This window comes from Lasioglossum baleicum, chromosome 1 (assembly GCF_051020765.1).
Source record: "Lasioglossum baleicum chromosome 1, iyLasBale1, whole genome shotgun sequence".
NCBI classification, from domain to species: Eukaryota; Metazoa; Arthropoda; class Insecta; order Hymenoptera; family Halictidae; genus Lasioglossum; species Lasioglossum baleicum.
The window spans coordinates 13,816,502-13,834,782 of record NC_134929.1 but is presented as its reverse complement, the minus strand read 5'-3'; the positions used below and the strand labels follow the sequence as shown (position 1 = coordinate 13,834,782).

General features: G+C 46.1%; 1 protein-coding gene across 1 annotated transcript in view; it reads right to left on the bottom strand.

Moving 5' to 3' along the window:
* The window catches only part of Mthl1 (adhesion G-protein coupled receptor methuselah-like 1), a 220,804-nt gene that overhangs the window by 15,281 nt on the left and 187,242 nt on the right, over positions 1-18,281 (bottom strand). The window contains exon 6 of the mRNA XM_076434813.1: positions 2,166-2,304. Coding sequence (XP_076290928.1) covers positions 2,166-2,304 — 139 coding nt within the window. The remainder of the gene's footprint in view (positions 1-2,165; positions 2,305-18,281) is intronic.

The window sequence follows — 18,281 nt, the reverse complement described above, 5'->3', positions numbered from 1 at the left end:
TTGCGATAAAACGACGAAAACAAGAAGACGCGACCAGGCCTCTGGTACCCGGGAGCGCATCGCGTTTCACGAAACTATCTACACCGATACGTTACCGTTGTTCCCGTTAATCGTTGTGTATCGCGTTTACCGCCCCCTCTAGCCGACCAAACAAACGAGCTTCTTTAACTTCGCGGTTTAAGGTTCCCAGGTTCGCCGGTAATCGTCTCGCCAGAGTTTCTCGCGCGATTTCGCGGGAACGAGCCGTTTCCACGATTACCTCGGACTTAATGGATCTTCGACGGTTTCTTTTTCCATAGGAAGTTCGGGTTGTTTAGCGGGGAACAGTTTCTCCGGACACGTTCGGAACGGAATGGGGATCCACGGTAGCGAATTGCGGTTCAACGTGATTTGGATCAGGGTTCAACGTGTGCCACTCGCGGTAAACTGAAAATAACCGAGAGAGAAAGAGAGAGGGAGCAACTCGCCGGCTGCCGCACAGTGGTCTGGATTGGAAAATCGTGTGCCATTTTGTTATAACTTTTGAACCAGTAGAGATATTGCAATGAAATTTTCACTAAAAATATTTAAAAAATAGTCATTTTTAACTATAGGTAATTAAATATTTTTTGCATTTGTTAAACAATAATTTTTTATAAATTTTCATTGATATTTTTGATTTAAAAAAAATTTTTTGGAATATAATCGTACATACTATTTTTTACTTTCTAAATATGTATTTTTTATATTTATGTTTCACACATGTAACGTTTTATGGAATACGTAAAATATAAATTCGAGAAATCTTGTTGCAATCAACATATACAAAAATTACCGTAAAGGTAAAAACGCATTACAAGCATTTCAAAGATATTTTTTATAATAATTTATAATGATTAAAAAACACGAAACGAGCCTACTACCTTATATCTTTATTTTACTAGAGGTGAGCGAAATATCGGAACGAAACAGAATTGAAAAACTTCTATTATATTTTAATACTAAAGAATTACCTCGGATGCAATATTTAACACTAAAATCTTACATTTTTCGCTATGTGAAGTCATCGGATAATAATTTGTACCAACAATATACCTCGCAAACATTCTATTACCAAATATTTGCGAAAATAAATAATTTTTTCACATACCCGACCGCCATTTTGTTCTTTTAATTTTGACATCACATTCATATTCAACGACCCTTGAGTTTCAGCAATTGATGCGATACCGCATTCAACTTTAATGGCTTTAAACAATAATAATTTGAACGGGCGGAGAGGGGCGGAATTAATTTTTTCATGATTATTTAGAGGAAGGTGTACTAAAAATATTCCAATTCATTATAAAGCTAAACTCGGCTAAACTTTAAAGATATACCATCTTAAATAGAAAGGACTTCACAAATTTTTCTTACGGCATTGAGCATTATTATTTAAATAGAGTATTTACATTAATAAATAATAGAAAGATATGATTTTTATCACAAAAGTCTGCTCTTCAATATAAAAAAAAAGCGAGAGATAATATTAAATAGGAACGTCAGGGCACCGCATCAAAGAGAAGCAATTTTTCTCGTGAAAAATACTCCTCTTAAAATGTCCTATTTTCAATGTTTATTGCAACTATTATATTTATTAAATTGTACTATTTTCTTCATTTCCGAGGTCTGTGAACATTTGGGAAGCAATGTTTATATATTAGATATCGATACGAGAAAGTTCGTTTTTGGGCAGAAAGGCACACGATTTTCCAATCCAGACCACTGTGTGCCGGCTTCGTTTCTGCGTCCATTTCGGCGTTGCTGACTCGGTTCTGGCAACGCTCAACGGAAACGGAAAGCTTCCCAGCGAGATCGAAGCCGCCTAGGTCCGACCCGACTCTCTGCTCTCCAGCCTTTTTGCGCTCGACCGTTGCGAAAGAGACTGTTGAACGTTCGCGGAAAAATGCCGTAAATATTTACGAGACACAAAGGCGCGGTTGGATGCGGTGCGGGATGCAGAACCGGGCGACTCGCCTCGGGAAGCTTCGCAGGTAAATATTTTGTCTCTCCCGTGGAAGGAACAGGCGCACCGCGCGCTGGTTCACTGGGAATTTCGGCGAACAGCAAACCGCGGACCTTGTTTCCCGATGTCGGGGCTAGGTACTTTCTTCTCGAGAGTTTTTATACTGGAACGCTCGACTCACCTTTCCGTGGTGCTCTTGACGAATTCACCCTTCCACAAGCCACATGTCAGCTCGCGGGCCGTTGCCGCGAAGAACATGAGATTTACTGCGAGAAGACCGCCGATCGGCCCGAAGAAATACGCTAGGATCTCCATGTCACCTGCAATCAGAAGAAAAGAAAGAATATTTACTCGGGCTGTTTCAGGTTGTATTATGTCCGAAAATAATCCCTGAATGGTGGCGCTGCGCGCTGGTTAGGGTTTGGGATTAGTCGCCGAGCTACCTGCTGGACCCCACCCTTGTTCAGTTTCCATTTCAGTTTGTTTTATATCGTTTTTAATGGTGGCTGGTCTGAGCGGTTGGATTAAAGTTTATGATCATTGTTTTAGGCATCCTCTTTATCCCAAAAACATTTTGAATTATGCGGCAATGGGTTAAGAATTAATTATAGTTCACGAGGCCGCCGATTAATCGCGGTTATCCCGCGTCGTTAAGAGGAAAGAACTCCAAGCGGCATCGGGACAGAAGCCGGGACCTGGAAACACTCTAAATATCTGCTGGCGGGTCCGTTCAATAATAAACCCTCCGATCGAGCTTGAATGGGCGAGCCAGTTTATCTTTACGACGTTTAATTCAAGCGGGTGTGTGCGTCGAGTAGTCGGTTCGATTCACTGGGCCTCTGGTGAAACAGAGGACGAGTTGTTTTGCCACCGTGCAGCGCCGGTTAACCGGAAGTCGGTTTGACCGCCATTAACGATTAGGCGATCGCGAAACGACGGATCCCGCTGGGTTGAACGACTCCCGTGCCATGGCAGCTCGAGCTTTTGCTTATTATAATTTCGTACGGGTTGCTTGTTATCACGGGGCCGGCAAAGGGCTTTGAACTAGTAGCAAGTTTATGATCTAGGATCTGACAGTGGATTTTGAGGCTTCGTTGCACGTGCTGCTTTCTTTCTCACGTGTAAACATGTTGGTTTTAACATTTCATGCAACCGCTAATCCGTCGTTGACGAATTTTGACGTAAAATCTCGTCCCGAAGAGATTAGGTGCTACAGTGACGTGGAACGTGTCGGGATCCACTTTAGTCCTCAGGTTCTCATTATGTTAAATCTACCGGGGCACAGCGTGGGCTATTTCCACAATCTAGCTGGACAAAATTAAATTTTGATGACGAATCAAGATGTATGAAATCACAACAGAATTCGATAGTCCACTTAACCAGGATATACAAAAATTATTGCAAAATATAATGTAGAATGATATATTAATAGTACGTAAAAATGTAGTTCACTTCGTTTACTCTTGTGGTCCTGTATTATGGTTTTCAAATTCTCTTTAATTGCGTTGTACCGTATCTAACAATGCCATTTAAAAGATATGAATTGTTATCTTCCATTATTGAAGATACAATTGCCAGTGTCTACATTATGTTTCATTAACTTTTTAATCCTCCAACAAACTCAATTTAGGACTTTCGAAGACACTATATGAATTTTGTCAGATTTTTTAAAGAATTAAAATTTAAAGAATTAACTCGCTATAAGGATCTGATACTATTTAAAGAGGCGTACATTCGATAGCTCAAGTAACAAAGAACAAAATTAGCAAATATCCTTCGTCATCGAAAGAAGAATCGCCAATCGAAGTGCCGACAAAAGCCATCGCCAAAATGCGTCCATCCCGGATTAATAAACGCGCGCGCGCGGGCCGTCCGTCGACGCGCAAATTGGTGCTCCATTTGCGTGTGTAATTGGATCGTTCCGGTTGCAAAATGCGGCGAAAATAGACGAGTTCTGCGAACGTAAACATCCCCGCTCGGTTTCCCGTTCGGGCTCTCGCGCGAATTGACAGCTTCGAGGATCTGTGCAGGGGACAGAGGAATTCCGTGAATGAAAATAGCGACACTCGTCGATACTCTCCTACGAGAGCGACACGGGATGGTTTCTTCCGTCGTAAAAGCGGGAAACCGATCGTTTCCGGGACCAGCGACGGTGGGAGCAGGGTAGTAGATAGGAACACGCTCAAGGACGGTTGCGGACGGAAATAAAGCGACGGGTAGAGGAAAAATCTCGCGAACAGCCGCAAATAGATCGATAATTCACGGGTGGGAGGAATAAATCGGGGAACCGCGGCCCGCTGACAGGGACAGTTTGTTTTGGTTGCGTTTCAGGTCTGGGGACACAGGCGAAAAGACGGCCAAAGGAGACGCGCGTGTCGCGCGTGTTGCGTGAGCGGCTCGAAATGGTAAACTGCCGTTACGTCGCCCGGTTTATTTCCGACGATTCTGTCCGCCAGGGAAAGACAGAGGACACGAGTGAGAGGGAGAACAGGAGACGAGATTTCCCGCGGTCACGTGCATCCACCGAGGCGCAACGTAGAAATGATTTCGTTAAAAGGGTTCCGGGGGGACCGCGGCGCATTTTAATTACGCTCACCCGATATTTTCAATATTCCGCCGGTTCGACGTCGTTAATTGGATCCATTTGTTTCCCTTTTCAAGATCCCATTACGGCCGGTCCCGGGTTTTCGGATATTTCTCGCGGTTACGGCTCCCCCGGACCTCGTGCGTCATTATTCCCTGCAATTTCCATTGCTTCGTTAACGGACGGTTCTCTCTCTCTCTCTCTTTCTCTCGCCCGCGACCTCGTTATCCGAAACGATTTCGGAAACCTCGGCTCCATGGAAACCAATTAGTTACGGAACAGCCTATTTTCTATCAGTCTCTCGTTTCGAATACCCTTCGGAGGATAGTAGAGCCTCGCGGCGCTCTTCCGGGGATCAACGGGCATTCTGCGGCCTCGCCGAACCCTCCGGGGAGTGTCCAAGATTTATACTGTACGATTATCCCTTGGATTCCCGTGTAACTGCATCGGGGGAGTAGCGTTGTTGATATGCTGTCTGGAAGCTCGCATTTTTGCTGGTTGATTCGGAGAAACCGGTGAGTAACGTCCCATTTTCTCTCAAGACTGCTGTAGTACGTAGAAAATGGCATAGTGTTTGAATGTAGTAATTCATAATTGTGTTTTTTACCGCGAAGAAAACAGTTTGGTATCACCGATAAAAATCCTCGCTCGGCAAACTTTCACAGAAGTTGGAGCAACGGGAATCCCCGGCGATAGCTCGTTCGCGCAACAGCCTAATCACCGTCGACCCTCGTTCGGATCTCCTTTCTTCCGGAAAGCGCAACGGGCGAAAATCGCGTCACGGAATTCTCGCGCGGATCACGCGAATCCATCCTCGTTCCCGGTCCGAAATTACATCGGATCACGACACCGTCTACTTATCGAAACCTCGTAGACTTCGGGGATCGAAGAGAGGGGTTGGGGGATGCGTGTCTGGATCGTTGGAAGATCGCGAAATTTTCCTGGAACTCGCGGAACACCTATGAATATGAATACGGTTCGTTTTGATGCGATATATCGAACGGTATGGGGTGCCGGGAATAGTTTTCGTGAATCAGTCAAGCCAAGCCGATCCAGTAAGTATAAACGCGAGCTGGGAAGAGAGAGAGAGAGAGAGAGAGAGAGCGGATGACTAGTCCCGAGCAAATTGATACCTTGCTTTGGCTGTTGGTACGCGTAAACCTACCCCCGAGGAACGTTTATGCGCGCGTGTACCCTGAATCAACCGGCCGAGGGAAAAGTTTTTCCTTGATACAGGATAATAACAAAACGGTAGAATTACCGGATCGATGGGTAATTGGGGTTGTCGGCGGATAGACCCGGGGACGGTGATCGTACGCTCGCTATTCTTCTGCCTATTAAATAGTCAGATGGGGAGCTCGGGACTCGAGCAGAAACGAAAACGTTCATTTTCCCGCTGATCGTGGGACAACTAATATCGATAAAACTGCAGGGTATATTTTTATACCTTGAAATGTGTTAAAACTTTTCGATGTACTTAACTTTGGATAAAATTTGGAAACTTGAACTATTTTTAGAAACCTCAGGGTGGTTTCCGCTAGGGGTGTGCGAGTACCCGTAATTTACGAGCTGAGCTAAATTCGATTCGATTGCTCGAGCTGAGACGAGCGTTTGATTTTTCCGAGCTACTTGAAATCGACGAACTGTTTGAAAAAAAATGCGGGCTACTTGAAAAAATCAAACGGCTCGAATATTCGAGCCCTCGTAAAACTTCGATCTAGTCGAAACTGAATTTTCAGCTCGGACAGATCTTTAGCTTTCGAGTTACCGTGCGTAGCGTGCGTATTTGACCGTGCAGAACACAGGCTGTTTGACAAGAATCGCGACTTTACTGTATCCGAGTAATTGGAAAAATTACATGCTAAAAATTCATTTTCTAGTAGATCGAAGTTTCACGAGGGCTGGAATATTCGAGCCGTTTGATTTTTTCAAGTAGCTCGCATTTTTTTCAAACTGTTCGTCGATTTCAAGTAGCTCGGAAAATTCAAACGCTCGACTTGGCTCGACAGACCGAGTAATGACTCGTCACGTAATTCGAGTACTCGCACACCCCCAGTTTCCACCCTTAAGCGACGCACAGTAGTAGACTCTTCTCAAAAGTGTGACAAAACTGAAAGGAGAACAATTTTCTAAATTAAAATTTTTCTCCTACTTATAATTGTAAAACTTTTCCTGTATAGTTTTCCTAAGAACGGGAAAAATTGAAGTAACCGGAAGTCCATCTTCTAAGCACGATTTTCCTGACGCGCTAAATTTCGCGCGTACAAAATCATTCAAAAACTGAGAAACACATCTAGAGTATTTTTCAGAAATATCGACCATCACGCGGTAGCATTTCATTCGCGGTGTCCATCGGCTCGCGATAGCCGCCTGTTTTTCGAATCTGTAGATACTGCCGCATACCGGTCTGCGGTCGGGGAGCACGTGTTACCTCGATCGAATAAAGAATAAACTTTTTTCCCGCAGTTTTTGTTCAACACTGAATCGTTCGGCGGTTTTCGCTCTCTTTTTTTCTGTTCCTCGTGTTTCTTTTTGCGTTGGCATTCGTGAAAAACGACTCTATTAGCGTATCGGTGGTTAGTAATTGGCCGGTTTGTCATGGTGGCGGTAATAAAATTTTAGCCGCGGTCGAGCCCGGATTCGCGAGCCACGCGCGAGTTTTATGGTAATTAAACAACCGCGTCGCCTGGACCGGTTATCGAGGGTACAACCCCGGCATTTGCGAAAAAAACCCCGTGTGCGAAAACGAACGCGCGTGCAATCTGCCAGAAGCACGCGGCTGTCGAGAGCCTCGTGGCCACTTATCGGCGAGAGGGTCGCGCGCTCGTCCGCAAACAAACTCATAAATAAAATCCTTACGCCGCAAAACTTTCATGGATGCCGATGCACGCTCCTCCAATCCAGCTCCGCACCCTGACACTGGGCTGCAGCTGACCCAGTTGTCGCGTTAATCCTATCCGGCGCGGCGTCATCGCGAAAAGGGAGCCTCGAGGATATATCCTAGCTGTCAACGGCACGCGCGATTCCTTTTTTTCCATTCTCCCTCGAACCTCGCACTTTTACCTAGGATCGAAGCTCGCGAGGATATTTCGCGAACGGTTTGATCGCGCTATACTGTCGCTTTATGGTTGGGGAGTGAATACTCGAACCAACAGCCTCATATACTTCGCCCTGATCTCGAAATCGTCATGGCTGCGGAGCACGTGTCCGCGATGGGGAATCGATACGAGATAACGTGGTAGTATTGCCGATAACCGGGCATTAGGATGTTTATGCTGGCAGAGAATTTTTGTATTGCAGATGGAGCAACGTTGCTGGACTGGAAAGATTAATCAATTTGTCTTTTTGAAGAATTATTGTTCTTGTATGGACAGTCTTGCAGATTCGACGATAATTAGGGTTGCCAGATCTTCTATATTTGATATGAGTCTTCCAAATTTGAACTTGATCTCCTATATCATATTTGAATAGCATATAATTTTCAAAAATCTTTGTTTGAATAAAAAAGTTTGAAATGTGCTGTGTACCTCTTTTACTTGAACACCTCTTTTACATCTCATATATACATAATTGCAGTTTTCACTACTTCTTCTATATTTGGATAAAACATTTCTGGCAACAGTAGTGATAATCAATAACAAAGAGCGTTTGCATCTCTGTCTTGGGAGGACTAAGCAGGAAAAATAAAAATTGTCTGTACTAATCTCAAAATACAGGTGCTGCATGGACATTCATTTCTTTTCTTAATAATCTTAAAGGAATGGAAGTAACACAACGGTAGTTTGAAATGTTTCAAACATTTTCTCAGTTTTGTATTTGATGAACCCATTTTGATTATACCCATCGTGGTCGAAGGAAATTAAAATTGTCACAGCTGTATATTGATCATCCCACCGTACTAAATGTCTTACGCCGTAAATTGCACAAAGTCCATAGTGTAGCGAATAACTCCCGGGGCATAATCTGCGCCGATCTTGGCCGCTAGAGCAGCGTATTGATACGGTATTCCTCGGCTGATAACGACTTTGTTATTAACTCTGTTAGTACCAGCGACAGAACTGTTACTGCCGGTAATAAGGCCGCGACTTCGGGTAGTTAATATTGTTGCGATGGTGTTCGTGATAAAGTTAATAGGCTGTTAACCCGACGGCGTCCAGGATTCGAGCGGATTCGAACGGATCCGAGCGGTTTCGAGCCGCGGGCGCTTCCGTTTCCGCTCCGATCAGTTAATCTTTTCGATCGATCGATCCCCGGTGCTCCCCATTCGCGAACAAAAAGTGATCGCGCGCGCGCGCAGGCGCACGGTCGGCTGAAAAATTGGCTAAACGGATAATGCGGAATAAATTGGCGTCGTTAGAGAGGGAACGGAAGAGAGAGGGTGAAAGGATGACGGCCGACGTACGCAATTGATCTCGCGGAGCGTTCCCGACAAGCCGATTAATCGGCTCCGTAAAGTATCGAACGGCACGCGTCGACATAATTCACTTATGTTTGTTATGGGTTGCCATGGAGTGAGATATAACCTGGCCGGAACAGCTATTGTTGGCGACCCGCCAAACCCAGCAAATATAGACGCCAGTTTGCTCCCTGTACTGCCGAGATTCGTAACTCGTTCATTACTCTCCTCTGTTTCTTATGCCGCGCGGATCCCGATCCAGACCTTCTTTCCCCTCCTCTGCAATGTCCACCAGGGTGGACTCTTCTTTACTCTCATCAAAAATTTTTGTCAAAATTTCTTTCACGGCATCCCTCTCCCAGTGTTAGTAAGTTCCGCAAGTTCAAGATAAAACACTGTCTCAGATTTACAGGTTGTATCTAACATATTTTTCGACGAGGTAAACAGTTTTACGAGCATTAAATGAATTATTTCAATGTTTAAATGCCTTGGGCCACGATTTCCCGTGCATTCGTCAGTCTTGCATTCTATAAAACAAATTCCAAAATTGTTCCAGCCGACGAACTATGCGCCAACATAAAACACAGCTTCGAAATACACTCGCGTATGTCGAGTTCCCGAGCTTCGTCGGATCTCGTGCTCTCAGATCCACGATTATTCGCGAAACACGTACCGTCGAGATCGCATTCCTGATTTAATTAACCACTTCCGGCGGCGCTCTCGCGCTTCAACGATTCGATCGATTACGATCGAATTTTTCCTCGCTCGACGACTCTATTGTTTCAGCGCGGGAGCTCCTTTGTGATTCGACTCCTTCAGCCACTCTAGCCGGAGGCTCGACGAGAGGTTATTGCGTCGACGATCACTCAGACGATCCTCTAAATTCGCATCGAATCAAACCGAGTCGACACCTATCAATTTCAGCCTGTTGAAATATATTTAGCACTGCTGTTTGCTTTACCGAATCAGCGCGAAAATGTCGGCCTCTGATTAAAATTACTCTGCCGCTGGTTGCTCCGGTTTTTATCCGGCCGTTCATCAGCCAACTCAAAATTCCGCGGTTGTCCAGGCGGGCTGGGACCAAAATTTACCAACTTTTTCCTCGGCCGCAGGACCTCTCATCCTTCCGGGGAGGTCCTGGCGCCTCCGTGAAACTTTTTCTATCAAGATCAGCCGAGTTTCCCTGGGCGACCCGGCGCGGCGCAGCGCGACGGGTGTGATGTCTCTTATCATCCAACTCTAAATAGATTTTGTTTGCAAAAAGGTCATGGATGTTTTTCTCCGCGAGAGTCTCTCTCCGGTCTTCGAGTTCCCGTGTGTACCTGGTAATCACCGTTTCTAATCGGACTTCGAACCTCCGTCGCGACCACCACCCCTTGAGAACAAGCCGGCCCCTTCGGATAGATTTGCCCGCTCGAGCGTGAGCAGAGATATACACGTTTTTGCGAGGACAACTTGCCCGAGTTGGCGAAGATAGGGATGGGAGCAGATAGAGTATCCGTCGCACTGCCCGTTCTTGCGCTCTCTGAATCTTGATGCTGCAACCCTTAAACGGGTCCACAGAATTAACTGTACCTTTTTACGACGAATTCTATGAAACTATATGTTTTCAAGGATTACCGCGTGAAACATAAAATTACCGTTCAAATACACGTACCTCCGCTTGTCAATCATACGACCCGACCCTTTGTACGCACCCCTATGGGGTCAACCTGTGCACGCAAACACGATTTACAAGCGCGCGCGCGCGCGCGATCGCTCTCCAGCGCGGCGACCGGCGAAGCTTCGTTCGACGATCGATTACGCGAATTTCGAGCGAATCTGGGGGCTGATCTACAGATTTATGGGTTATGGTAATTTGTAGCGGAATGGGTAAAATAAAATTTGTGCTGCGATCTTCGACAATTTAGAGTTATTGCGTTCGTTGAAACTGTTGACACCGCGGGACCTAGTCATACGTGAACTTCTGTCATTGTATTCTAAATACCAATGATGGATGAATATAGGTTTTGTTATACATTTTTTTTAATGGCAGTAGCTGCTATTTTTAGTTTGAAATCGAAGGAGTCGTTTACCTTCCAAACTCAACTGTTCTTATATTTTCGGACATTCAATCGGAACGATTAAAATTATTGCACGATCCGTAAGGGTAACATTTTTTAATTAATCAAATCGTTCCTGATTTGCCAGCACAAAATTTGACCGGAAATTATGTATTTCCTAGTGAACGCTTGCAACGCGTTTTTTCCCGGGATCGTAACTAGGGAATTTGGAGGACAACTAATCACGGTACGAAGGACGAAACGACCATAACGGTATTCACGGCAGCTATCCCGAGTCCATTCACTCTCGCATTTCAAGCTCGGGAGTATCGAGGCAGCGCGGTCGGACTGATAATTGGACAAACAGGCGAAACTTTCTGTCTGTGAAGTACGAATTAGTTTATTCGCGTGGGATCGCGGGAATTCTGTGGCGCGCGGGATTATTTAAAGTGCAACAAAACTGGCCGCTGTTATCGTCATCGGGCGCGCGGGCTCGCAGCAAGACCAGTTTTCGCGAACCGGATAGATTCGTCGCGAGAACGTGGCGCGTTAATGTCGCCGTCGCGGCTCGACGAAGGCGACATTGACGGATTGTTCGACGTCGTTGTAATTGTCGATGTTTTTCCGGATCATCGAGCGCCGTCGAAGGATTTACGAGCGGTGATCCGCGCGGAACAACAAGCTTTCCTCGCTTTATCAATTACAATGTTCGCGGCTGGAAGCTGCGAGCGCCGGCGCGTAAATCAACGTGGAGGGAGGGAGGGAGGGAGGCCGTGGAATTTGAAAAACGCGTTAAATTCGCGCGCACAAATCGCTGTCAAATATAATTAGCCGGCCGACCGGGCGGCCCGGAGCGAGGGAAAGAGAGAGAATGGAGAAGCGGCGAGCGATTCCGCCTCGATTCGCATTTCTCTCCGTCCGCCCCCGCGAAACCCCCCCGAAAACCCCGCAAAACCCAACGAACCCCTCCTCCTCCGGCGGGACCGCTTTTTCCACGGTGGCGGCAGATTTATCGCCGGCGTCATTTTAATCACCGACGGTTTTTCAGATAATCGAAAGTGATTGTGCGAGCTTGTATCAGCGTATCGGGCAACGAGCCCGCGAAACCCGTTGCCAACAAATTTCAGCCGTCGTGCCGCGTCGCGCCCCGCTGCCCCCGAAATCGGCCGTTAAACGAATTTTCCGGGGGACAGAGGGACGGGGGCTGAACGAAAACGAATTTCGGGATGGCCACCGCGGATACTACCCCCCGTCGAACCTCGACCGAATCACGATCGAAATCCTTGCCGGACTAATTCTATCTTGAAAACTGTTCTCCTCCATTTGATACTGTTGTTGTTGTTGTTGTTGCAGCGTGTTTCGCGGTACACAGGAAACTCGACGGTAAAACAACGATCCAGCCACACCCTCGCCAACCCCCGGCAAGCCCAGTTTACGAGGTTCCAACCTCGGGACAACGACAATAAGAGAATTCCTCTCTCCCAGCCCCGGCGCGCGATTCCGATTCATTGCGAACGCGGCCAATAAAACGAGAGTGCCGCGATAAATAAAGCAGGATCGCCGGGGGGATTCCGAACAACCGTTCCGACCCGGGACACTTCCACCAGGCTCTTTAGCATTCGCTAATTCCCTCTCTCCGCGTTTTCGTTGCCGACTCGCGTGTCCTAATCGCCCCCCCCGCAACACGCCCTTCCACAAACGATTACGTTCCACGAACTTGTTTCCGCGATTTCACGGTCCCGTGGCCGGGATTCGCTCTAATTAGATAGCGGAGGGCCGTGGTGGGTCTGTGTGGACCCGGCTACTCGTGTTGTTTGAATATGTTTTAGCCGAGGCGAAAAGTGCGGACGGAGAATTGCTGCCGAGACGTGAGAAGTGTAGGGAATGATGTTGTGTAACTAACTTCCATCGTGAAAAAGAATATTTATTTGCATTATTAACACTTTATCTACCGGAAACCTATTAATAGGCTTTTAAAAAATTGTGTTGTACCAAAAGGAAGCTTGAAAATCTTCTTTTACACAATAATCCCAAACAAAATTATTAGATTACGTTATTAAGGGTGAGTTTCGTTGGTTCACGTTTGAGGTAGTTGTTACTGTTGAGGGACATATTAAAAAATCCTTAGCCATGAGCCACGGACTTTCAAAAATGAATAATTGCCGGTATATAATGTGTTAATATTCTTTGGAAAAATTAATTAATGACGTATTTTAGAAGACATATTAGTTCCTTTATATTACGTAGAATAATAATTTGCAAAGAAACGTAATTTATCACAGATTGTATAGGTATAGTATAAATATGTAGCTTATTATGTCTGATTCTCGCCGGGATCGGAACACATCACGTGCTCCTTGAAGTTCCGCCCAAGCCGAAAATAAAATTTTCAATGGTGAAGTGTATGGACACATTGAATAGTACCGAAATTCGTACATAAATATGTACAACATCAAACCGACAATCGAGTATTTACGGTGCTCCCATTGATCGAAATTCTTAGGAATTCATGAAACACGCGCGAATTGATTAACGTATGGCACATGTAGAAATGACCTCAGCGAGGCACCGTTCGAATTCCATGTATGTAAGCTCGAGTGTATTCGATTCGTGGAGGTGCCATTCGGACGCAAACAGTTGAAACGGGCCCGCGCGATGTAATTAATAGGCGCGACCGGTCTCGAGGATGATTAAACGGATCGTTTTGGTTCGTTTCGCTCGTGATAACGACGCGAATAATGACTGAATCGACGACTGGGGATAAAAAAAAGTCCTTTGAATTCCGCGTCCGTGGAAGAGGTCCGGTCGGAAATCCCATCGGTGAAATTGATAACGGCCCACATTCGACCCGTTCGTTGCGAGCGCGTTAATAATCGAGCGATCCGACGCGTCGCGTTTAAACGCCGCGAAATCCCCGGCAACGATGCACATGCAAGCCACACAGCAAAAAAAAAAATGAAACAAATAAACGACGGAGGAATCGAGTGGCCTGAATTATCGGATTTACTCTGGCCCGGTGAATGCGAGCCACGAGGTCGAGAGAGCATCCTTCCCTCGGAAGTCGAAGGTTGAGCTTTGATATCGGCTTATCCATTTAATTAAAAAACATGTATATAGAAAGCTCGGGTAGGTCGATACATTTTATCAATTTAAAGTCGATATTATACTATTACGACACGTTTCGTTTATAAACCTTGATAATTCCATCCACTGCTTGAACAAATCTTCTTTAAATCATATGTGTCGAAAAATTAAATAATAGGAAGAATGAACAACATTCACTGATTTTTTCAAATAATATATTTACAGCTTCTGGTAGACAATATTCAATATATACTCTTGTTGTCGTCAATATGTTCACTTTTGTCCTCAAAGGGTTAAACTTAAAGGACGAACATGTAAAAGTGGATCATATGAAAATGAAATTTTGTAAAGCATGTAGAAGGTGCTCCACAGATTTGGTATAACACCTCGTCGTATAACGTCTCTTCTACACGGAACAAAATATCAATTGTATTTAGATGGGGGTCGAAAGGTTGAGAGAGGGTTAATTTCAAGCCGTCCGTGTCCCGTGTCCCGATTCCAGGTGGAAATCCTGCGAAGTTGTAAACCGAACGCGGAAATTGAATTCCCCCGTCGATACCGATTCTAGCGGGTGCCTCCGGGGAGCTCAGGTGATTCTACATCCTCGAATGACAAACGCTTCCCTGAATCCGCAGCCAATTAAACCACCGCGACGCGCGGCGCCCGCTCGAAACGAGTTCCCGGATAGTTTGGTCCCGGGCGCGAAACACCGCGGGGAGCGTGCCTTTCAATAAGAGTTTGCGGCACGAGCAAAGCGATAATAAATATCGACGACAACGACGCGTCTAGTATGAACAACCCCCGTCGAGAACGGGGGGGTGGGTGATACTGGAGAGCTAGGGGGTGTTCGAGGGTAGCGTTTCGCACGGTCGGAATCGGACAGGTTATCTCTCTAATCCTATCGTTTCGGGTCTCCGGTGTTCACCCGGCTCTGCCGAACTTCCACGGGCATGAGATTGCATAGATACGGAGGATAGTCCGGAGATTTACCATTCTAATGTATGCGAACGTTAGTTGAATATTCCGTTCCTGCTGGCCAACTGCCGCTCCCGACGAAACGTGTCCTCGGATCCTTTTTTCCTCTTCTCTCTCTCTTGCTCTCCCTTTTTCATCGCGATTCCTTGCCACGCCGTCTAGGTTCCAAAGTGGCCGGAAAATTCAATTATTCAGAATCCAGATGAATTCGGCTAATTCGGACACGGCAGGGATCGTCCCGGCCGATCGGACAAAGAAATTCTTGTGGGACGAAACACTGATCCTTTCCTCTTCTTCCTTTTGTGACTCATTGTTCAGTGAGTGAACAAATTGTTAAGGGTACGTGTCCATCTGAGAGTAAAACTATCGCGAGTTACTTTCGAGAGTTAAATTCGTCAGTGTACACAGTGTATTGAGAGTGCCAGCGGAGAGCGAACAGTAAGTTGAAACTCGCAAATGGATACGTTCAATCATTCCCTCAGCGAGAGTTTTCTCTGCCATTATTCATATACATATACACATAAATCGAACAATGGGCGGGGAAGCATGGCCTGACGCAGAATTCAGAGAATCCTTAATTTAAAAATATTTGTATATCGACACCGATTTTTCAATTTTTATTAAAAAATGATTTAACCAAATTATTATTATCACATGAACGATACTGTGAATTATTACAATGGCAGTCGCCCTTTAAGGCGCAAAGAGCGCTTCATGTTAGGCTTGGCAGAGGACTCATCCCTTGGATTAGGTTTGCAGTTCTTCAGGATTCTTCCTCGACATTTAGAGGATTCTTTTCCCGTCTATACCCTTGAGTTTCTTCTGGTAATCTCTCAGGAGATCCCTTCTTCTTATACTAGGAGAATAAGGTTAAACGCTATCACAAAGAATCGGGTGACTGGTATTTGTGAAACCTTCGTATGACGAGTCAACGGAAGAAGTTCTGGAAACCCTTCATTTTTCAACCGTGTACCGAAGGTTTGGTGAACGATTAATGATTTTAGGGGAAGGCAATCCAGAAGTATACTATATTTGACAGAAATATTTTATAGCTTGAAATCGACGTCAATGAATAGTCAACGAAGGATCTAGTGGTTGGTAAGCTGTCAACCAAATTCCAAGGAATGATCTGCAGTCTACCACAGAGACATTCAATATCCCCTATCAAAACCGCAAGGATCAGGACTCCATGGTCCTAGGATCCGCCTCCAGGATCTCCCATCCCGTCTAATCGCCCTAACAGCGTTATCACTGGTCGGATCGCATCTCCCCAATCCCACAGAAAAAACTTCCTATCCTGGAACAACGGAACGAGGCCGGTAATCTCCGTTAACCAGCGCCGCGTAGGTTCTTCCCCTGTTTCTTCAGGGTCCGCAGCATGTAGCCGCAATTTCCCGTGGAATCGTCGCGCACGATCCGGGCTCGGTTCCCTCGCTCGCGGAAGAGGAAACCGTCTGACGAGGCCGATTTCCTGCCAGAAAATTGCGCTGCAACACAGCCCTGAAATCCCGCGACTGGTTTTTGCCAGGCGACGCGTGCAGCTGCGCTAATAACACGTATCCGCACAAAGGAACGTCGAATGGGAAGCTTTCTAGTGTTTGGAAATTTGTAGTCCCCGTTTCGAAATTTTTGCAAAGAAATCGAACGACCGTTTTGCATACAATATCGCCTATTATTTCGACTACAATACAGGGTGGACCATGAAGCGTGATCAAATTAACTTGTTCTGCTGTTAGCGGTTCGATCGGAAATTTTTTTTAGCTAAAATAACATGGTTCAAGGAGAGCTTTAAGAGTTATCAAGGTCACCTTCAGTTTTTTATAGTCAAAATACTTAAAACTATGGTTATTTGAAGAGGGGCATATCTGTAACTTCGTTATTCTTGCGAGTTTAACCAATTCCTTTGCAGACATATTCTTAAAGACGCGTGCCTCAGGAAAATGCAAAAAAGATCATTTTGTTTATAATTCTAGACCAGGAGACCCCCGCAGACGCGTGCCAGTGTGCATTTACGTGTACAGTTTAGTGGGCCGCACGGTAGTTAGCGGGCTTAGGCGAGGGGAACCAGAGTTACGCTGGTTTCGAGCGCGTTGCGGGGTTGGGACTGGCTGGCACCAGATTTATCTCTCTACCCCATCGTTTCGGCCCACGTTGTTATGGGGCGCGGCGGAACACCGGAACGCCAGAATGCCGGTGCACGACGGCGATGGGGGGAAGGGGGTGAGAGAGAGGCCTGAATACCAGTATGCCGGCATCGAGCACGGATCGTTTCGATGTGCTGGTAAATGAGTTTTCTTACGTCCCCGTTTATTCACCCTCTTCGAGGCCGTTTCGCTCCCCGGAGGGTGGGAAGCATCCCTTCCTCGACAAACCCCTTACACTCGCCCATCCTCGTTTGCATTCGACTAGCCAAATTTTTCTGCCCCCTCTATGGCTTTTGCGAAATTCTCTGGCAGTAACAGCAGACTATCCTGAAGGTGTATCTTCAGACCTTAACACCAGAACTGCCAAACATTAAAAGCGACTGATGTATATTGTTATACATATAGCCCTTAGCCATTCAGGGACGACGTTTGACGATAGTTAAATATTTTGGAGACTATCAGAGCTAAATAATGCTTCTTTTAACGGCCATCGGTCATGCTGAAATAGTCTTTGCAGACCCATCCGTGTGTCCTCACGATGCAGACCGACATTCACAGGGTTGTACTCCCTTTTTCCGTAGCTTTTACGAACCACGATGACAAAGGCACAGGTCGCAAAGTGCAAAAGTCAGTGGACCGTCGTTCCTTGTTAAGGGTCCGATGGAAGATGCGTGTGGCGCATTCAAAGACGAAGTATACGACCTCTGTCGCGCATGTGGGTGTCTCATGGTGTCCGACGCGACGGTGCCGGGCATCACGTAATCGCATTGGAGAGATCGTAACGAGTGCCGCGGGTTAGGTGTGCAAGGCACTCGAACGTGTCAATCCGTTCAGCCTGGGTCGCCGCATTCGCGTTCCCTCCCCTTTTTTCGCGCAAATAAAGCTAAGCCGGACAAAGGGAGGAAGCGTAGCCGGGAAACGCGTACGAAATAGAGTCGGAGCCGTGGCGCTAAATCAGGATAATGGTGCCCCATGGGAAGCTGCGCGTCGCACTATCGCGAGTTGTTACGTCCTGACACAATGCTTTTGTACCTGGAGACCAGACGAGGGGTTCAGAGGGAGGGACGAACGG